The sequence below is a fragment of the Mizuhopecten yessoensis genome, unplaced genomic scaffold (genome assembly GCF_002113885.1).
Source record: "Mizuhopecten yessoensis strain PY_sf001 unplaced genomic scaffold, ASM211388v2 scaffold716359, whole genome shotgun sequence".
Taxonomy (NCBI): domain Eukaryota; kingdom Metazoa; phylum Mollusca; class Bivalvia; order Pectinida; family Pectinidae; genus Mizuhopecten; species Mizuhopecten yessoensis.
In genome coordinates this window covers 2,078,927-2,101,919 of record NW_018480077.1, presented here as the reverse complement: position 1 = coordinate 2,101,919, position 22,993 = coordinate 2,078,927, and the positions used below count along the sequence as shown (strand labels likewise).

General features: G+C 35.8%; 1 protein-coding gene across 2 annotated transcripts in view; it reads left to right on the top strand.

The window, feature by feature from the left end:
* The window catches only part of LOC110443741 (importin-4-like), a 26,031-nt gene extending 3,038 nt beyond the window's left edge, over positions 1 to 22,993 (top strand). Inside the window, exons 4-30 of one of the 2 annotated variants that reach the window (XM_021488125.1) lie at positions 297 to 338; positions 734 to 866; positions 1,186 to 1,322; positions 2,063 to 2,105; positions 2,611 to 2,628; positions 3,686 to 3,751; positions 5,391 to 5,492; positions 6,216 to 6,299; positions 6,537 to 6,680; positions 7,052 to 7,105; positions 7,476 to 7,585; positions 9,009 to 9,117; positions 9,506 to 9,644; positions 9,866 to 9,979; positions 11,046 to 11,162; positions 11,594 to 11,717; positions 12,041 to 12,152; positions 12,579 to 12,694; positions 13,888 to 13,965; positions 14,599 to 14,762; positions 15,122 to 15,315; positions 15,548 to 15,721; positions 16,390 to 16,598; positions 17,188 to 17,320; positions 18,270 to 18,374; positions 18,959 to 19,028; positions 19,548 to 22,993. In XM_021488125.1, the coding sequence (XP_021343800.1) occupies positions 297 to 338; positions 734 to 866; positions 1,186 to 1,322; positions 2,063 to 2,105; positions 2,611 to 2,628; positions 3,686 to 3,751; positions 5,391 to 5,492; positions 6,216 to 6,299; positions 6,537 to 6,680; positions 7,052 to 7,105; positions 7,476 to 7,585; positions 9,009 to 9,117; positions 9,506 to 9,644; positions 9,866 to 9,979; positions 11,046 to 11,162; positions 11,594 to 11,717; positions 12,041 to 12,152; positions 12,579 to 12,694; positions 13,888 to 13,965; positions 14,599 to 14,762; positions 15,122 to 15,315; positions 15,548 to 15,721; positions 16,390 to 16,598; positions 17,188 to 17,320; positions 18,270 to 18,374; positions 18,959 to 19,028; positions 19,548 to 19,693 (3,037 nt within the window). In that variant the 3' untranslated portion in view covers positions 19,694 to 22,993. The remainder of the gene's footprint in view (positions 1 to 296; positions 339 to 733; positions 867 to 1,185; positions 1,323 to 2,062; positions 2,106 to 2,610; positions 2,629 to 3,685; positions 3,752 to 5,390; positions 5,493 to 6,215; positions 6,300 to 6,536; positions 6,681 to 7,051; positions 7,106 to 7,475; positions 7,586 to 9,008; positions 9,118 to 9,505; positions 9,645 to 9,865; positions 9,980 to 11,045; positions 11,163 to 11,593; positions 11,718 to 12,040; positions 12,153 to 12,578; positions 12,695 to 13,887; positions 13,966 to 14,598; positions 14,763 to 15,121; positions 15,316 to 15,547; positions 15,722 to 16,389; positions 16,599 to 17,187; positions 17,321 to 18,269; positions 18,375 to 18,958; positions 19,029 to 19,547) is intronic. The other variant, XM_021488126.1, reaches the window with a different exon arrangement.

Here is a 22,993-nt window from a genome sequence, read left to right as displayed (position 1 = left end):
AGTTGACCTAGAACTGTTTTCTTAGATATCATTTTCACTTTTGATTAATTTACATTGGATAAGTGCCATTAACATGTGTTAATAGGGTAGTGGATATATCCTTACTCAAACATTTTTGCTGGACCATTTTTCGCTGTCAGAGAAACTGCAACAGCATTTTGTTGTAGTTAATTACTTTTAAAGTAGTGAATATACCAGTAATTAGAGGACTTAAACCTCAGTATGTCATCATTATATCTCTGGAAACTCCGTTTCATGCTGTGCTAAATCAAGGTTAACATTTCCTTCTCTTCCAGTATCAGAGATAACATCTTACAGATACTTGTACAAGAACCGGAGTAAGTATTTTTACTACATTTTTAGCAATACATTGCACAGTTTATGTTGAGCAGGGCTCAAAGTGATGTCTTATTGAGTTGGCATGGCAACCAGCAGTTTGCAGCAGCAAAAGAGAAAAATTGGTAATGTGTAAAGGTGAAATGAAATAATAAACTGAGAGTCACACTTCACTGCTTCTGAAATAAAAAAAGTTCAATTCCTCAGGCTACTGAATTTCAACAGATTTAGATTAACATTTACATAATCAAATAGTAACATATTGTTTTAAATCTGATTAGATTTTGTTGATTAAAAGTCAAGGTAATAGGTCACACTTGACATCTCACTTTGTTTCTATTTGTTTATGCTTTGAAATATCATTTCATTAAAGTTTTAAATCATGATGTTATCACAGGAAGAGTGTGAGGAACTCCATCTCCCAGGTGATTGCCGTGGTAGCCAAGCATGACCTTCCAACCAACAGCTGGCCACAACTGCTACAGTTTCTGGGGGTCTCGTGCAAAAGTCAAACACTTTTGGAGAGAGAGGTCATTGTTACATTTTATAATAAAGTCGACGAAGAATACTTTGTTGCCCTTATTTCTCAGTAATCTCTAATAATATTAGTTGGATTTATTCATAACTTTGATTATACTTTAGAATGCATGTAATGCTACACAAAAGTTCTAGAAGTCAATGTAAAGTCTATAATGATGCCATGTATTATGGTACCAGAACGTAATTATTTTTTACTTTTAAAGGGAAACTAGTCTATGAAGAATATAGATGTGGTCCCATATGTGACTTCCTTTGTTACTTGCTCGTTACTTTGCCATGTTAGAATAAACAGTTGTACGTCTTCAACAGACTGGTGTGTTTGTGCTTCACTCGGTGGCAGCCGGGGCAGGAGAACAACTGAAGCCTCATCTGGCAAGTCTGCTACAGATGCTGTCAGTAGTGGTCAATGATGCCGAGAGTCTACTTGTACCGTACTACTCTATCAGGTAACTGTCTCACAGATTCATGTCCCTTACTACTCTGTCAGGTACTACTGGCCATTCAAAATCCTTTCACATTAAAAGCAGTCCAGTGTTCAAACTCTCCAGTAGACCAATAGACAATCACCATGACCAAGTTGTCTTTGACGTTATTCCTTATAATGGGTATGATTTAATGATGAATATAGTAGAACTAGCAAAAAGTGTTCTATTAAACTGTTTAACTTTAATTATTACAGATATTTCATTTTACCAACACTAAATATATCGGTAAAAAATGGTTGGTTATGGACTTGTCTATCAGACTTTCCGTAGGTCTATAAAAAAATTGATATTTTGCTGACTTTTTGTCTATGGCGTGTAAATTCTAAATTTTATGACTGACAGTAAACCGAGTCTCCACATCCCATAATCCTACTCACGACTACACCATCACCTACGTACCGCCACACAGATTCATGTCACAGAATGAAAAAATCAGCTGTACAATTCAACCCTGAATGAGAAGGACAGATGACTCTTTCTGTATCTGATGTTGTTTTTATTTTAGTGTTAACCAAGACTGAAATGATCTTTGAATTTTTGGTTTTAAAAGACAGTTCTGTTTCACATATGTTTTGACTGTCCAAAATTCAGGTAAAATTCTAGTTGACTTCTGAAATTGCTAAATGTCAAGGGTCAACTGAAAGCCCTGAAACTTTCTGATTGTTTGCCTGGGTCATTTTGTATGCATATTTTACTTGCAGAACAATCACAGAGTTGATCTTCTTTATTGGAGAAGATGAGAAGGTAAGATACATATTACAAAGTGTGCCATATATGTCTATGTCTAAAAGTTTTAATTTTATTTCTGTAGAAAAGGGAAATTATAATTATTTACAATATTACTTACTATACTATTCATGCAGACAAGTTCCACATACCGCTGGGTAGCTAGGTAGTCTTAAAACATAATCTATATGGCTAATCACTAAGTCATACAACATTGATTTGAAGCATCTTGTTGACTTCTGCTGCACTGATCACATGCTAGTCACATGGTATGCTACAGATCATGTGGCTTCATAATCAAACACCTGCAGATAATGTCAGATTTTATACATCATACCATAAAGTTTAGAGCTAGACGACTAACGTGTAAGTTTACTTTTGTAATTTATTGTCCTCAGCATTTAATGGGAAAAGTGACTCGGATTTTGTATGATTCTACTGTAAAATGTGAGAATGTAAATGTATTTGCATGGTGGCAAAAATAGGAGTGATGGAGTGTTTGATAAATAATCTTTTCTTGCAGCTGTGCAGCATTGACAGAGTATATAAAACAAGATGTTTTGTTCATATCTTCACTGTTAATTTCATTCTCGTTGTTGTTGATTCTTATAAACGTTTTTTAATTTCTTTGCATTTTAGTAAAATCACTAATACAAACTTTCAAACATTTTTACAAACCTTTTTTGTTTCGTTATAATGAAGCATGATTGTTACAGATTAGGATTGTCTTTTTTGGCTAATAGAATGTTGTTTCAAATTTAAGCTTAACCCTTTCACCACTGTAGACCATAAATGGATTCATCCATACGTGGTAGAATCTACTAAAGTTACATAAAGGTGAACGGGTTAATAAAAAGTTATCAGATAAGCCTACAGAATTATGAGTTTAAGTTAGTTTAGTGATATGCACTTTTAAATTGAAGTCAGTTTGCAGTGTCATGTATATGTTTAGATTGTAGCTATAACTATCACTATAGATATTATATCATAGCATTTCACATTTTCCATAGACAATTGATGGAGCCATGTTAATAATATACTTCTTTACTGGCAGGACAGATGATTATTTTCATTGTTAAACAAAAAAACTTAACACTACTAGGTATTTACATTTCCATTACATTACTATTGTGCCTAATTCAGAAACATAGTTATTTGTAGTATTTTAACTTGGGTTTATGTTGTTTTACGTCCATTTAGCTAAATTGCTCATGTCAGAGACAAAAATTGAAATACATTTTTTTTGAGATGGAGACAAAATCAGGGAGGGGGCTTAATTGCAGGCACCCACCCTGTTCCCAGGACATTGGCAAAAGTGGGGAGGGGGCTAATACGCTTATTTGCTAGAGCTAGGGGGCTTATTTGCGGTCAAATACGGTAAAATATAAAAACATCAACTTTCTAGCAGGAATAGCTTAATTAACTTTTGGTTGTGTACCAGGTAAATATCAGAATTCTTGGCTGCAGTGTTTCTTTGTTGGATATAGCTAGCTGAGGATATAGCTAGCTGAGGATATAGCTAGCTGATAGAAGTTCATAGTAACTCATAATAGTACATGTATCATGAAATTAAAATAAGACTTGTTTTCTTTTTACAGAAGTACGTTCAGGGAATGATTCCAAGAATTTTGGAGTTTGCCAAACTTATTATACCACAGGATGAGGTGAGTTACCAAACTTATTATACCACAGGATGAGGTGAGTTACCAAACTTATTATACCACAGGATGAGGTGAGTTACCAAACTTATTATACCACAGGATGAGGTGAGTTACCAAACTTATTATACCACAGGATGAGGTGAGTTACCAAACTTATTATACCACAGGATGAGGTGAGTTACCAAACTTATTATACCACAGGATGAGGTGAGTTACCAAACTTATTATACCACAGGATGAGGTGAGTTACCAAACTTATTATACCACAGGATGAGGTGAGTTACCAAACTTATTATACCACAGGATGAGGTGAGTTACCAAACTTATTATACCACAGGATGAGGTGAGTTACCAAACTTATTATACCACAGGATGAAGTGAGTTACCAAACTTATTATACCACAGGATGAGGTGAGTTACCAAACTTATTATACTACAGGATGAGGTAAGTTACCAAACTTATTATACCACAGGATGAGGTGAGTTACCAAACTTATTATACCACAGGATGAGGTGAGTTACACAATCTGATATAAGACATGGTCGGTGGGAGTGTTCTCAACATTAACTATACCACAGGATGAGGTGAGTTATACAATCTGATATAAGACATGGTCGGTGGGAGTGTTCTCAACATTAACTATACCACAGGATGAGGTGAGTTACACAATCTGATATAAGACATGGTCGGTGGGAGTGTTCTCAACATTAACTATACCACAGGATGAGGTGAGTTATACAATCTGATATAAGACATGGTCGGTGGGAGTGTTCTCAACATTAACTATACCACAGGATGAGGTGAGTTACACAATCTGATATAAGACATGGTCGGTGGGAGTGTTCTCAACATCAACCAGCTTCACAAAATAAGTAGGAATAAAAATACTTTATTACTTGCCTTACTTAAAATCTAAAATAGTTATTTCAACTCCCTTATTTTGGAGGGGTCAATATTTTTGGTTTCATTTCATAATGTACCCATTTTTGTTCAGACAATCACAAGCAGCCTCTGGAGAATGGGTTTGACCCCACACCATCCACAAGTTGTTCTCGAGAGTGCACTATACAGATGTTTACAATTATAATTTTAGATATCATGTCACCACCCATATTATCAACTGTAATTGTCTCCCTGTGCCCATCTCTACTTACATCTAGAATGCCCTTAAGTTCAAAGTAGAGTAGTATAGTCGAAAGAGCACGCATACTTACCAACTCTCCTTATTTTGGTAGGAGACTCCGAATTTTGGACCCTAAAAATGAACATTTTTAACCAGTAAACTTCCTAAACTGTTCCTGTTTTCTAAGATCTAATGATTTCATCTCATCAAACAACTCAAAAGATGTCATTCTAAAGTGTCATATTTTACCAATTAAAAGAATATTCCAAAATTAATTGTATGGGGAGGTAGGAGACACCTGTATATTGTGTGTGGTGGGTTTAAACCCAGATCTGTGCACCAATCAAATATTAAGTCACTTTTGATATTTGATTGGTGCTCGGGTCTCTGAAAAGAAAGTGCCTTCCACCCCTCCCAGAATCTTATTTCTGAAACAGCCCTAAGGGTATATATTAATTTGAGCATGACGACTCTTCAAAAGGTTGGCGAGTTTGATGTTGGATCTGTTGTGTTTGCAGGAGAAAGCCTGTGAAATGTTGGAGGTGTTTGATGAGATGCTGGAGTGTGAAGTCAACATCATTGTGCCGTACATGAAAACAGTGGTGGACTTCTGTCTAGAGGTGAGTACACCGTAATCAAAATACAGATCTCTGGAAATATTTTGGCCATGGAACTACTGTATATATCCTGTAATAAGCCCAGGTGGGCCAACACATAATTTCTCACTCAAAATAGGGGAACGGGTTTATAACAAAATAATAAAATATCATTTGTTTGTATGCATTATTACCAGACATGGGCTTATTCCCGGATAAATAGAGTAGTTTGTTTTTGGACGAAGTACACTCAAATTCTATACTTTAAGGCATCTACTTGTCTGTTACAGTAGTAAATCCACTTGTATGTCAATGTAAACATATTTTATTTCATTTCTGTAAACAATAGCAGTATAGCAACTGAACATTTACCCGGCTTTGCTCATCATTTTGCTTTCTTGAAAATAAATATCAGTATAAAAATATTGCTGTTATACCATTTTTTGTAGGCATGATATATGTCGTTTAGAATATATCTGGTAGTGACATTTCAAACACATTTTACAGCCAAATCTGTTTTCAGGGACCATCCTTGAAAAGTTTGTAAAGTGGTGTCTTGTTGCAGGCGGTCCCCTAACATGGGTTTAGTTACCATAAAAATAATTGCAATGGAGGATATATAAAGTAATCTCTCAACATAGAACGTCTCTTTTAGATGTGATTTATTACACAGATTTGACTATTCTTGTTCTACACTAGATATATAATATTAGAGGCATGATATTCTGCAAAATTATCACACTTCAGGTTGCTGGGACAGCTACTCTGGGCGACAGCGTGCGAGTCAAGGCCATGTCATTCATAGCATCATTCGTCAAGCTCAAGAAGAAGGTAAGCTTGCCCGAGTATTTCGTGTGTTCAACGCACGCCTAGCCTATGTTAGATGTAGACACCATTGGCTGATATAAACACCTGTCATTTCTGAACAATAAGGGAAGGTCATGCTTGAATTTATACCTATGCTGTTTAAAAGAAGATAAAATTATTACAAATATTTTTTGGGACTGGTTATTGTATCATGTGGCTGTTACAACCATGTCATCAGGAATGGGTTTACTTTTCTACTAGGCTTTCCTGAAACAGAAGTTGGTAAATCCAGTGTTGAATGTGATTTTCCCTGTGATGTGCGCTGGGTCAGAAGATGACGAAGAAGATGAAGATGAAATAATAGATGAAGTAGAGGCACAGAAGCCCTCGGTGTACGGTCCTCAGGTGAGTGTGGTGAAAACAGGCCTCTTAACCATCCTCATATGAATATACTGCAAAAAGCCTCAGTAGTAAGGGTTAAAATTGTGTTTTTGAACCTGGTAAATATGAGAATATCAAGCATTGCGATGTTTTGAGTTTGGGAGGGGGGTATTATAGAAAATATAGGAGACATTTTACGGTGATATTATAAGAATCCCAGCTGATAACAGAAAAGTAGCTGGTCACATATGACAAAGTACCTATCAACTAATTGCCAAGTGCCAGCTTTTGTTAACAACACTGCACTAGTCATGAATGCTAGTGACTGCTCTCTAAGATTGTGTAGGTTTAAACACATCAGACTCTCAGTTGATGTTACGACCTTATGTTGACAGGTGATTGATACCATGGCTCTCCATCTTCCTCCCGATAAATTCATCCCAAATCTGGTAAGTTGTGTTACAAACCTCAAACTTTTTATAAATACAGTATCATTCTTTTACAATAAAAACCTTGTTTGTGTTCATCTGATTTACAAATATTACGGACAAATTAAAATTAATTATTTAATTAAAAGTCTTCGTTGGTGGCTCAGTACCAATGTTTGGTAGAATTTTATCATTTCAAATGATCTTACTCATCTTCAAATAGTGCAAAGTTAAATGTACTTGAAAGTTGATTTTATTGTATTTTTTTTATAGTAGACTATTTAACAATGAAATTGATGAAAGATATGTTGAGAAAGAAATTGAGCACTGAGATATATAATTTACAAGGAGATGCATTGTTTATAGGGAGATAAATTGTCTATTCCTCTAGATGGCAATTGTAGAGCCGGCCATTTTGAGCGAGACCGCCTCCCACCGACGTGCAGCCTACCTTGCTCTGGCTGTGGTTGTCGAGGGCTGTGCTGACTATATCACAAACAAGTAAGTATACATGTTTGGTAATATGATTAAACCTTCATAAAGCATATGTTTTTATAAGCTCTGATCTATTTGTGAAATATCGCATTAATCTGAAAATGTTAATAAATTGCGCATTTCTGTGTTTAAATATTATGCACCTGCCATTCTGTGTCTTTGCTCAAGCAACTTCATTTGTTAACTGTTTTCATCAAACTTGATAGAAAGGCCAAGTAAAAGAAAAACCTCAAATAATTTCTTATTTTACTGTTGGAGGGCCAAGGTCACTGTTACTATTTGTAGAATTTATTCAACCAATTCAGTGTCACTCTTAACAACTACAGGCATTGCTGGTCCAAATATTACATTGATAGAAGGCATACTTGATGTGGGATAGAAGAATCAATATACTTGCAATATACTTGCACCGTTTGACTGAAGTTGACCTGGATTTTGACTTTGATGTTTTCAGACACTTGCAGACAGTGTTACAGTGTATTTTGGCCTAGATTTTGTCTTTGATGTTTTCAGACACTTGCAGGCAGTGTTAAAGTGTATTTTGACCTAGATTTTAATGTTTTCAGACACTTGCAGACAGTGTTAAAGTATATGTTTGACCGAGTTTTCGACTGATGTTTTCAGACACTTGCAGACAGTGTTTAATTGTATTTTGACCTAGATTTTGTCTTTGATGTTTTCAGACACTTGCATGCAGTGTTACAGTATATGTTTGACCTAGTTGTCGACTGATGTTTTCAGACACTTACAAAAGCAGTGTTACAGTGTATTTTGACCTAGATCTTGTCTTTGATGTTTTCAGACACTTGCAGGCAGTGTTACAGTATATGTTTGACCTAGATTTTGACTTTGATGTGTTCAGACACTTGCTAGCAGTGTTTAAATGTATTTTGACCAAGATTTTAATGTTTTCAGACACTTGCAGACAGTATTAAAGTATATGTTTGACCGAGTTTTCGACTGATGTTTTCAGACACTTGCAGACAGTGTTTAATTGTATTTTGACCTAGATTTTGTCTTTGATGTTTTCAGACACTTGCTGGCAGTGTTTCAGTATGTTTGACCTAGATTTTGACTGTTGTTTTCAGACACGTGCAGGCAGTGTTAAAGTGTATTTTGACCTAGATTTTAATGTTTTCAGACATTTACAGACAGTGTTAAAGTATATGTTTGACCGAGTTTCCGACTGATGTTTTCAGACACTTGCAGGCAGTGTTTAAATGTATTTTGACCAAGATTTTAATGTTTTCAGACACTTGCAGACAGCGTTAAAGTATATGTTTGACCAAGTTTTCGACTGATGTTTTCAGACACTTGCAGACAGTGTTTAATTGTATTTTGACCTAGATTTTGTCTTTGATGTTTTCAGACACTTGCAGGCAGTGTTATAGTATATGTTTGATTTAGATTTTGACTTTGATGTTTTCAGACACTTGCAGGCAGTGTTACAGTGTGTTGTTAAGGGTTTGAATGATCCAGACCAACAGGTCAGGAACTCAGCACTTTTTGCTCTTGGGCAATTTTCTGAACATCTACAGGTAAGTTTAGAATACTGCCTCTCCCAAATTAACAGATGCTGTTTTAGGTGTTTTTTCCGCTAGAAATCTTGAATAACACACATGTGTTCAACTTTGTAAATGATGTCAAACATCTTTGCTGTGTATCTACTGAGTGTCAGTGCTATAATGGACTTTTCATTGAGGTGTATAATTTGTGAAAGAAAACACAATGCATTGGTAAAAATGTCCAAATAACTTACAATATAAATTAACAATTTATTCATATAATGAGTCATATCCAATTTTGACAGGTTATACTGTAGTATGTAATAAGACAGAGATCACATAAACAAAAACGATCAAAGAGGCAGGTATGGTAGAACATCACACTTGCCATGCCTTACAATCTCCATTTCTCTGTTTTCAGCCCGACATCAGCAAGTTTGCCTCAGAGTTACTTCCCCTGCTGTTCCAATACCTTGGTCGAGCAACACAGGAGGCAGATAAAAACCCAAAAGGCCTTACCAAAAGCTACTATGCTTTGGAGATGTTCTGTGAAAACCTTGGTTAGTTTAACTGTCTCAAAATTTAAAAGGTTTCACCAATAACCATGTAAATTGATTTTGGGAATCAAAGTTGCATCAGAAACAATGATATGCATGAAAAATGGCTGATTGTTTTTTGCAACACAGCTATTCCATTACAAGTTTCCATGCAATTTTCTGTTAAATGTGTATTATAAATAGTGACATTATGCCTTACCTGTCTCAACAATGTTTTATTGTAGGTAAAGACATTCTACCCTACTTGTCCACACTAATGGAGCATCTGATCAATGTCCTCAAGACCTCACCCACCAACCGACCCAAGGAGCTGGCAATAAGTGCTCTGGGAGCCACAGGTTAGTGCTCCCCCTCTTTTAGCTTTTGTATGGCACATACAAGAACCCAACTCTGTTATTTACAAGCATTCTGTACCAAAAATTATCTAGCTGTAGTATTAATTTGTAGACCATGTTAATGTACTTTCAACTAAATTCCTTGATCTTGAAAAATGCACAATATATTGTTCATCAGCTGCAAAACGGGTGTTCCTGCGTGTTATAGAAATAACACTCCTTGCTTTAAATACCCTGTTAAAGACCCAGACTTCCACAATATGTGTTATTAAAACATAGACATATGCAGTGGTGGATCCAGAGACCTATTTGGGGGGGTTTCCAAATTTCTGGGGGGGGGGGGTTCCATGTGGGGGAAAATTGAGGAAAATAGTGAAAATACATTATTTTTAAAGAAAATCTCATGGTGGGGGGGTTTCTTGAAACCCAAGAAACCCTCTGGGTCCGCCACTGATATGACAAGAAATAACAGGTGCTTGATTGGTTCTGTGGATAACACACTCGCCTTTCACCAAGGCCGCTGGGGTTCGATTCCCCAATTGTGTGTGAAAAGGTATGGGGTCACTTTCCCGATCATGTGGGCTTTCTCCAGGTACCCTGCTTTTCTCCCACATTAAAGGCCCCCCGCACTTACATCTGGGCCAACAAGAGTGACTAATATAAGTTGATAGAACTTGTTTCATAATTGTTGTAATATAAATTAAGTTTATATATAAATAACTGTACAGGAGAAATTGTCCACCATATTTTCGGAAAGATTATTTACACTTGTGAAACAAAAAGTCTTCAAACCGCCTATGGTGCTCTAATCAAAGTTCCGGAAATCCTTGTCATTTTTATTCCGATATGAAAATGAGGGCGGGGGGGGGGGGGGGGGGAATTGTTAAAACCATATTTGGTGACATTGGGGACAGAACCTGTGTAAAGTGAAAGATCTTAAGTCTATGATTATGGTATAATAGGGAATTGTTAAAATCCATATTTGGTGACATTCGGGCAGGAGCTGTATGAGCTGTATATGTATAGGTTAAAACTTACTGATGTTGTAACACCTACACACTGTTTACAGTCAACGCTGCTAAGGAAGGTATGAAGCCCTACTTCCCAGTTATCATCGAGCAATTCAAAGGCTACCTCATGGCAGGAGAGGACGAGGAGATGAGAAAACTACAAATACAGACCTTAGGTAATACATGTACCTGTTTCTGTTAAAAATGTTACCATTGAAATATTGAAAATTATTTATTCTTGAAAGATGTCAAAATACTTGCCACACTCATGAAACATATTTGGTATTTCTGAAGACACTGTTAGATATCCTCTATCCATTCTCTAATATAAGATAAAGGTTAGATGTAATACCTGTTTTGTGTCTATTGTCTTATGCATGTTAATACATTGTGCAATACTTTTTCCGTATAGTTTATAGAATTTTTCAGAAGCCAATAACTACTTAAAATTTTCAACTAGATGTCCTGTCAGGCTGTAAGTGTTAGCTGGAGGAATAGGGTTAGAGACTTTCATGAAATTTGTACATTCTTGGTATCAGCACGCTGGGAATGTAAGCTCGAGGAAGAGTTTTAGAGATTATTGCTAACTTTGGATGTGTTTTATTAGACACCCTTGGAGTGCTGGCTCGGGGAGTAGGATTAGAGACTTTCCTGCCACTGACTAAGGAGTGTGCTCAGCTTGGTTTGAATCTCTTACACAATGTAGATGACCCTGACCTTCGCAGATGTGTGTAAGTAATCTTTCCTGTCTATTTATCAACATAGTCACATCTAATGTCATGAAATATTTTCTATTGGGACAGACATTTTGATGATCGTATTACTGTCCTCATCATGTTCATATTAAAATTGGAATATTTTTCAATATTTGTAATAAATTTCCAAGAAAAGACAGATTCTAACAACGTTATACAAAATCTTTAAAATTAATTGACTTTAATTAAGGAACAAAGTTGTGTTAATTTTGGCTCAAAACAAAATGATAATCTGTCTTCCTTTCAAACATGATCATATTATAAAATTGTTTCACAAGAATCTGTACAAATGACAACAGGTATGGGCTGTTTGCGTCGCTGTCCTCCATCATGAAAGGTGACATCGGTCCGTACTTAGAAAATCTTATAACACATATGATTGGTTCTCTGAAGTCTACAGAAGGTGTAAAGGTAAGCATTTCAGGACTTTTTCTTCCCAATGTTCAATCTTTTCAATGTAATTCTGTTAAAATACTATTGCTTGGAATATCAAAGTTTTACTTTATGCACAAACAATGTAGGTATAAACATGTTGCAATGTTTCAAGACTGACTGGTCTTTTTGTCAAGTTATAACTGAGTGGGTGGTCTTGAAACGTTGCAACACATTTAATACGTAAATTGTTTGTGTATAAAGTAACTATTTGATATTATATATTTACAAACTGATGAATCTTATTGAAGATACTAATGCTTGGCTATAGTCGCTATAAAAATAATAAACACATCTTAAGTCCAGTGAGCTACATGGCCATTGGCGTCATATTTTGTAAAACTACTGGCATTAGGCAGATATAAACCATTGTCAACTGTATCAAAATAATGTTTATCATTGCAGGCACATGTGAAGGTAGCAGAAGAACAGGTGAGCATATTTAACGAGGAGGACTTTGGCGAGGAAGAGGACATATCTCAGGAAGACGATGAAGAGGATGACGAGCAGCATATAGAAGGGTATAGTGACTTGGTTTTTTATACACCTGTCGAGAAACGGAAAGTATTACGTGAAAGGCAGTCGGGTGGACACGCATAATGGTCGCTCTATATTTCAAGTAATTTTTAACGGATTAATTTCAAACTTCATAGAAAGATTACTTAAAATGAGGCTCAGACTATTCAATTACTATCGTTATCCGACAGTAATTTATGGAGTTATTCCACTATATTCAATGCTGAAACAGTGTCCGCTTTATACCAAGAGTACTTTTAAATGTATTAACTTCAAACTTCATTGAAAGGTTTATTTCCATGAAAACTTGCTGTAACTTTGTTTTCCTATAACTGTTCAATAATTGACTTTAATGGGTATTGTTGACAGCAGACATTGTAGTGTGACAAGGCAATAGACATGGTAAATTTACCCAAGGGAGGGTGTCCCATACGACATGGTGTAACCTTGATTATTTAAGTAACATACTTATAGTTGTAACATTACACAGTAAGTTATGTAACACAGGACAATGTTCTGGTGTTTAGTTCCAGTATATATAGTAATATGCTGAAATAAAATACATGTTGCTTATAGTTTACATTTTAGGAAGTGTCATTTATGCTTTTATGTTAAAAAAATTGAATACTTGTAATGTAATTGTGCTTTTAAGATTATGGGTATGATTTCTCAGTGTTTTATTAATGATTTTGAGATTATTGGGATGAATTCAAGCATTCTTAATAATAATAATAATAGTCTTTATTTAAACTTCATACCATATTGAGTCAAAGACTTGTCTCCCATATGGTCAAGTATATTAGAAAATGTACATTATATACAACATAATCTTAAATAACTTCTGCAATAACATGTACATGTATTATATTTGCCACTTCTTGGATTCACGGTTATGAATTCATGCAATATATAATTGCCACTTTTAAGATTATTGGGTATCAATTTATCAAGTGTACAATTTACTGCGTGTGAGATTATTATGAATGATTTCAGTTAATTCAGAATGTTTCATAGGATAGGGCGCCGTTGAGATTATTGGTTTTGTAGTTTTTCTTGACTAGAACTATTTGATGCGTTGAATTTGTTGTAAATAAGACATCGCCATGACATTGTGTAGAGACAGTTTTCACTGTGTATGTAAAAGTTGCAGATTATTGAAGTTCTATTGACAGCTATTTAATGTTGTTTTTGTCTACAGGATCAGCGTAGAAAACGCCTTCGTTGATGAGAAAGAAGACACCTGCTGTGCTCTAGGGGAGCTGGCTGCCAATTCAGGGTAATTGAACATATCATGTGTGAAGTGTAGCCTCTCTTTAATGGGCTAAGTTAAGAAAAAACAAACTTTAACAACCTATTTTGATAATCTGTCTGTTGGCATTTTAAACTTTTCACATTTCCATCTTTTTAAAAATTCCAAATGCCTATTTCAGGATTGGTTTTGGGTGAATTGTAGTCTGCTAAAACTAACTGTAATCGCAGGCTTTTTGAAACTTTGGGATTTGTCGCCCAAATCTGTTGATAGCGATTGCGAGAATGTTTGTTAGAAAATATTTATACCTAAATGTCAATATGTTAATCTCTTACTCGCTTGACTACATGCCATGTCCCAACTCGACACGCTCGACGCATCATTTGATTTGAAGTGATTTCAACTGCTAACATAGACAGCCATCTTTCCTACACCAATATGTATCGGCCAATTAGGACTTTGCAGCCTGCGATTATGGTCAGTTTTAGCAGACTAGGAAAATTGCAGTACAATGTATATTGATAGAGATGTATGGCTGTGAAAATTCTACCAAAAATCTCATTAATGTTTAATGTAATCGGTTCTGCATACCACCACACTTTTCCCAATACAATCATACGGTGGAACAACGTTTGAAATCGTAGATTATTTCCACTGCAGGGCGGTCTTCTTTCCATACCTAGAGAAGAGTTTTAAGGAGGTAACAGATATGATGGACTATCCGGCCCAGGGAGTCAAGCGTTCTGCCTCAGCAGCCCTGGGCCAGATGTGCATCTGTGTCCACAAGGCCAACACAGACTCCCCAACACTGGATACTCAGACAGGTAATTATAAGTTGCAATATACAGAGCTAGGCTGTGTTTATCTCCACATGTGACACATGTGTTGGCTCATATTACAAGCTCTTCAGTGGTATTACATTTGCTAAAACAGTGTATAATAAAAGTAACTATCACATTATATATCGCCTACACCAGAAAGTTAAAAATCAATTCTTGTTATTGGACAATCAAAATTTCTCATCGCATCATCATTTGCTAAAATTGTAAAAAAAAAAAATGTAAGAAAATATGCAAGTTTCTTTTGGAATGAATATCAAACACTCTGAAGCTAAATTTGCTACCATTTTAAAAGCATCCTGTTGAATGGTACATTGAAGACGTGTTGGTGATTTTTTCCCCAGCTCTGACTGCCATGTTAAACACTGTGGTAGTAAAATACCTAGAGCTGATAAAGACTGATGTTGACCGCGAGATAGTGATGACCGTCATCGACACCTTATCTGAGATGCTGGACAAGATTGGTCAGCCGGTGTTACAGGTCCAGGGAGCCAGAGATGCGATATTGTCTAGGATGAAGGAGGTTTTCACACATAAGGTATGTCAAGTAAGAAGAAAATAACCTGTTTATCCTGATATTTTACCGGGGTATTACAGAATTTGATACCATGCTTATCTAGATTGAAGGATGAATATAATTCTGATTTAATATCAATCTGTCAAGATTTTGTATTATTAATTCCTTTAAAAAAAGTTTTGAAATATTTGTGGTTGATTTTAATATTTATTCAAACCTATTACTTACTGTTGGTTTGACATCTGCTCCACAGCTGGCTTGTCAGGATCAGGATGAAGACGAGGATGATGAGGATGAGGAGGCGGAGTTTGATGGGATGCTGATCGAGTCTGCAGGTGATGTCCTGCCTCTGATGGCCAAACTAATCGGAGGTCCAGAGTTCCTTCCTTTCTTTTCTAGCTTCCTCCAGGACCTTGTGAAACGGCTGGTGAGTGGTTGGACAAAAGACACAGGCTGACTTGACTAAATTTGATATTAGTGTACTTTGGTTTACTTTGAAATCAATCTGGTAAAATTTCTCCTGATTGGACCAGATAAATGTTCTTTGAAGCCTGGTGGGTCTTTTAACTCTAAATTGATGATATAAGTACCCACAAATTATCCATTTAATTTTGGCTTAGCTAACCTGACTTTTAAACTCACCTAAGATGGAGTGCCTTTGCACTTATATGATGGCACATCATCAGATGTCAACTTTCCTTCAGACGAATTCATCTACAGAACCTCAAGGCCAAAAGACATGATATTTTGTTGGTAGCTTGCTGTGGTAAAATTTAGATATCAGGTTCAGATGAATTACCGTGATTCACTTTCACGTTCATAAGAATCAGATATGTGGTGCATTTAAATTTAACCCACTACTACAGAACTTTTGAAGTCAGTTATATATATGTCTTCTAGTATGCTGTGGTAAAGGGCCATTAACTTTGATAAAAAAAAAATATATAGAAACAAGTAATAAAAAAATAAGTGAAAAATGACTGAAATTTCGTAAGTAATGTTTCAGAATCATTTTGAGTGAAATTAAAGAGAGTTAAACCAAGAAGTCTGTGTGATTAACGAAAAATAAACCTGCATGATAAATTCTTTTAACAGAAAGAGACAAGTGCTGTGTCGGAGAAGTCCTTTGCTGTGGGGACCCTGGCTGAGATCGTGCAGGCCTGTGGGACTTCTATCGTACCCTTCACAGACACTCTGTACCCACTGTTTATGAAGATGGTGAAGGATGAGGATGATGAAGTACGAAGTAACTCTGTGTTTGCTGTTGGTGTCCTCCTAGCTACCAGTGGGGAGACATTATTCTCGTATCCTTTTGCCCATTACTTTAATTCTTCTGACAAGTGATTTTAGGGATAACCCTACTGTATTTTGAAATTTGCAGCGGTATATCTTGATTATACTGTTGCTTATTGGGTTTTAGTGGTGACGCAGAGCCATTAAAACAGATATTTGCGACAGTATAATCAAGATATACAGTCGCTAATTTCAAAATACAGTAGGGTTATCCTCATTCTAATTCTTATAAGCCAAAACCACTGAAAGAAACGGTGATTTTGAGACATTTTTGAGTGTTTTCTTCTAATCCTGGGTCACTCTGCTGTGGATTGGTGACGTCAAAATTCAAAGTGAGGCGGAATTATTTGACATTTTGGGGTCACGCTAATGTTCGTGATGTCATCTATAATCAATTTCAAGACGCTTCGGGGTCATTGACGTCATTAACAATCGCCTATCATGGTTATACTTGTTGCAAATTATTTTGATTGACCAATCAAATGTGGTGTTACATGTCAAATGAATTTGAATTGTAATTTTATCAACAATTTCTCCAGATTTCACAACATTAGTTGAAAAAAAATGCAATATGTTATTTCATCCTTTACCATTGATCAGTCGATATCCTGAGGTTCTCAAGTGTCTGTTTGACGCCATGAGTAAGGCAGAAAATCCTCGTCTCCTTGACAACATCTGTGCTGCCACCTGTCGGATGATCATGGCAAACAAAGCTGGTGTTCCAATGTCACAGGTATAAAAAAATCATTACGAGCAACTTCACAGTTTATGACATTTTAAATAAAAGATGCATTTTTGAACTTTAAATTTTCCAACTTGTGTTACAGTGGTAAACTATCTAATTGCTTGGTTCTGACTTGTCTAGAGAAAAATTTCCCGTTAGCGCATTCTGGTAAAGCAGTTATCTGTAGCCCCCAAGTTTTATCCCTAGGAAAGCTCATTCTGGTAAAGCAGTTATTTGTAGTCCCAAGTTTTATCCCTAGGAAAGCTCATTCTGATAAAGCAGTTATCTGTAGTCCCAAGTTTTATCCCTATGAAAGCTCATTCTGGTAAAGCAGGTATCTGTAGCCCCAAGTTTTATCCCTATGAAAGCTCATTCTGGTAAAGCAGTTATCTGTAGTCCTAAGTTTTATCCCTAGGAAAGCTCATTCTGGTAAAGCAGGTATCTGTAGCCCCAAGTTTTATCACTAGGAAAGCTCATTCTGGTAAAGCAGTTATCTGTAGTCCCAAGTTTTATCCCTAGGAAAGCTCATTCTGGTAAAGCAGTTATCTGTAGCCCCAAGTTTTATCCCTAGCAAAGGCATTGAAATGTAATGATCTGATCTCTGTTTCATTGACCCCACGCAAGGACCCAGGGAATATTTAAAAACTACCCAACCAGGGTCTCTCAACCAGTGTTGTTACTCTTGGGGAAAACTTGGGACATGTTCTTTCCTCATAGGGGACTGTCAACCTGGTAAAATAGTAGCTGCTTCCTACTGACTTGGCTAGGTAGAGTTTCTTTAGCTCAGTCCACGGAGAGTCCGACTAGTAAGCCATAGGTCCCAGATTCAATCCCTCGTGGAGAAATTGAATAAATATTGACCTCTGTTACATAAGCATTTTAAGTTACTGTTGTTGATGCAAGACTGGTTGTTCTTATGACTGACTGTTTCTATCTAAAGTGACTGTTTTGATGACAGGTTGTTCCCGTTGTGATGCAATGTCTTCCCCTGAAGGAGGACTTCGAGGAGAACGAAACCGTATATAAATGCCTGTACGAGCTGTACAGCAGCTGTAATGAGGAGGTCAGTTTACTCTTTGATTCTAAAATTATATGCTCTTGTACTTCTATTTATAAAAGATAAAAACCTAATTGATATAATACTAGTAACTCATCTGTTTGTTTGATGACACACATTTTCCTACATCCTCATTGGTTAATATAACAAATCATGTAGGGCTTTGTTGATTTGTGATATTGACTCAGTGTTGCTATTTTTAGAAACGCCACTGAGCAGGTTATTATTAACTTTATGACGTCAGTTCAATTGTAACGTCACAATGCTTCCTGCCAAATGCAGTATTTTACTCCGTACAGTTTTCATAAGTTTTATCTTATTCAGCATTTAATATTCTTGTTTATTGGTCAAAACATTATTTAGCATTTAATATAACAAAGACTTTTATTTCAGTGAAGATGTGGTTATATAGTCCTGAGAAAGTGGTATTTACCTCAACGAATCACTTTCTCAGGCTCATGTAACCATATATTCACCCCATCAAAAGTCTATAATTGATTAATATCATATTTAAAGGTAATTTCTCCTACATTCAATGTTCCCAGTTGTAAAAAAAAAGTTTGTTAAAATCTCACTTGGGCTTATTGCAGATTTTGAAGCAAACTCCAAAGTTACTTGAAGTTGTTTCTCAAGTTTTGGGTTCTGAAGGATTGAAAGATGGTGAGTATGACGTCATTACTATATAGAATAAAAGCAAATGTCACAGTAATAATTAGCTAAACCCAATATCTGCAATTTTGCTTCTGATGTTTTACTTATGGTATTGATTTTAAAGATGTAATTATAAATACTATGTAAGCCAGACCTAAAGATCAATGGTTGCTATGATGGTTGGCTCCTGTAAATAAAAATGTAAGTGGTAGGTGTTATAAGAAATACACCCCCTCCCACTCCCCAACACTCCCCTTCTCCATATAATTACTTGTGAAATAGCCATGAGTGATTTGTATTGTCCTTTTGGCTACTGACCCTGTTTTCCATGTTAACCCCATAAAGAAAAGGAGAAATGACTTTGAGAAGGTCTTGAATTTGGATTGATGAAATATGTGTGCGTTCTGGTAAAGTATGGAGAAAGTTATTAGTTTGAATGTGTTATAAGCAAACAGGTTTGAATCATCAAGGAACTAGTCATTTAACATTAGACTGTTTTTGTACATGTATGTCATGTTTTAATTCCAGAAACACAGTCCATGCTGATACAGATGGTGAAAATGATACAAAAACAGTTCCCAGAAGACTTCAAAGCTATCACGAAGAGCTTGCCTCCTGAGCAGGGCAGTAAACTGGAAACATGTCTGACTTACACCAACGGGGCGGCATCGTAGCCTGTGTTTACTATGGAACAAGGACTGATGTCACATCTGATTGCCGCCTCATAGCCTGTGTTTACTTTGGAACAAGGACTGACGTCACATCTGCTTGCCGCCTCATAGCCTGTGTTTACTTTGGAACAAGGGCTTACGTCACATCTGTGCCCGCAGCCTAGCCCATAGTCTGTGTTTACTTTGGAACAAGGGCTAACGTCACATCTGTGCCCGCAGCCTCATAGCCTGTGTTTACTTTGGAACAAGGGCTAACGTCATATCTGTGCCCGAAGCCTCATAGTCTGTGTTTACTTTGGAACAAAGCCTCATAACCTCATGTTAACATCATGTTAAATTAAAGGACTTACGTGCCATCTGTGTCCTCCATCATATTAAATTAAAGGTTTCATTAATTGCCTCATAAAGTATCACTAGGTACTAGTATATGAGTCGTTTTTACCAGTGTAAATTATGAATCAAAAATAATCTGGTAAATAGATGGTCTGCGGGGACAAAAGAAAAACTGAAGATTTTAGAGTTAAATGGGAACCAAATCCTTAGAATGAGGAGCTTCTCTATCTGAAAAAATGTTCATTTTGATTGCTTTCCCTTACCCTGCATGAAATGATGAAATGATTACGGACCATTTCTCCCTCTCCAGAGAGGTCCTGTTTGATGTTTGAACTATTGACCATGCTTTTTGAAGTGTAAAACATATAAACGGGGAGGAAGTGTAGTGTTGTGTTGCAAAAAAATTGCCTTCTGTGTGGTAGAATGCATGTATTTTCAAAAAAGATTTTTTTAATAATATAAAATAAAACAGTTCTTTAGTTCTTGTTTACGCAAAAAAAAATGTGCTAAATAGAGTATTTTCAATTGGTATCATCGGCAACATTTGGTCTGTGTCAGAATTGTTTGCAATGTCTGTGAACTGTTGACATAGTCTGTTCCGGTATGTAATGACTTCTGCAGCCAAATTGTAATTTTGAAATTATTGTTCAATAATATTTCACTTTCTGTAATTTTCACTTTCTATTAATATCTGTTATTGTACATTGACTGTTTTAGATGTTATTGGGTTTCCTTTGTAATATACAGTTTGTCTGGTGGAGTCTTAATAACTTCTTTACATTTCATATTGTGGAAATCCAACTAGGCTCTTATTTTTCTATTCATTATTTTTTTGTTGTAGAGATATTTTTTTCTTTTCCCACAGATGTAAAATAATGAACTGACCAATCACAACTGTCATAACGGAATACTGTTCAAACAAAATGATTAATATGAAAAAGATGGAAGGAAAGCATCTGATCTTTTTGTGAAAGTATTTTGTAATAGAAAATTAATGTTTGAGTCCGTTGCCAAGTCTGAGGGCGTGAGATGAAATCTCATTCTGAGACATCCCAACTCCTGCTGAAGCGTGCCTCAAGCTGCAGGAGCCATAAATCTCACACATTCAAAAATGTTCCTCCTCAATGTCGCGCAAATCCATAAATCGACAATTTAAGACAGTCACTAAGAGCCGACAAACAATTGCAGAGTCTAAATCCGAGTACTTTTGCTAATTTGCTAATTTGCTAATATTTAATTTGGCTGCTGTCTGATCAGTTGTGCAATAGAAAGTACCCTGGGTATTTTACATTTTGGTACTTAATCATGGGTAAATTTGCAGCCAACCTTCCACCTAACCTAGTGTAGTCGACGCATTCACCTCAAGGGAATTCTTGTTTTCAGATACCGGTATGTGGGTTTGAGTACTTATCTTTTGTTCCTGTTGGGGCTAATTGTTGAAGTTAGATCATTGAGAAAATAGATACCATTTAAGATTTCAACATTTGTACATTTTGTATATAGTGTACTATATAAGATCATATTTAATATAAAAAATATCCACACAATGAATTTGTGTCGTGTGTAACATTTGAATGAAATTAGGTTTGATGCATGTTTTAAATATAACTATAAAATGTCATTTATATCTATATATTTTACTCACCACAAAGTAATATTTCCTAAATTCATTTTAATTATATAAACAGGTTGTGGGTCAAAGACTTGTATTTCTCCAATCTCCCTATTAATATACATGACATACGTAAGACTGTTTATGACAATCTGCTGAAATTACAGAACACATTTATTGATATTAATGTTTCATCACGGAGATATGACATCTATATGATATTTTAGAAAAGTGTTCCTATTTCTATGAAGATGAAAGACAATTCTACTTCAAATCTAATTGATAAGATAATAAATCTACTTATTTTATGTGCATGTACAGCATCATCAGCTAATAGAAGCACAGTTTAGCATATTGCAACTTTTTTCATAGGGTAATAACAATGATTTGACAAATGTGTATTATTTCTTTTTCTTAAATGTATGTAACATTTTGCATTCAACCTGTGATTTGTGTATTATCTTCCTTCAAACTTTTTATTACCAGGTTGTACCTAATCAAACGTTATCAGTTAAAGAATTTATATGTTCTTTTCCACTGTGTCATTAATCAATGATAATCTAAACTGATAAACTTTACTGATTTTATTTTCATGTTAACATTTTCCAGTACAGGATTGATGATCAAGAAATAGTCATTCTAGCAAGTCCAGACAATTTTCTGACCCTTGCCCGATTTCCTGCCAGACACCTTTGCTGATTTCATTTATCATGATCCAAATGGTTCGACCAAAGTTGTTCATTTGTGAGATAAGGTTGGACCTAGAAATCTGATGCTGCTTTCAGGCAAGCCTTCCTGCATACAAATTTGCAGGTCTGCCAGGATTTATACCCGAAAATGTTACATTTAAAAACAGACAAAACGGTTGTATCGCATAAACAAACAGGCTCCTTATCTTGATGCAGTATTTTCCTGTCATTAGATGGCCGGTACTACTTCCTGTTATTGCCACCACTAATTAAACATAGTGTAAACATAGGTTTTAACATTGTCGTTACAGATTTGACCATTTTGTTGCACCGTTAATGATTTGTTGAAAATGTTCATGATCTTTTGTGACATGGCAATGAGATTTAACGTATCTTGTTATACCGTTTCATTGGCTGTTTTGTTAAGCTGTTTGCGGAGGTACAGGTAATGCTGTTCAGACTTCCCTAATAAGAAACTTGGAGTTATCTTGACCAGGGCTTAGGTTGTTGCTTGACATTTTTCTGAATGCACTACAGCACGGACGGGAGTCATGTTTCCTTGCTTGGTTACTTCGTATGTTATATTATCTTTTGCTCTTGATCAGCATTCGTTTGTTTAATGAACAAACTTTCATCCCCATGTGCAATAAAAATTATTCATATCCAAAT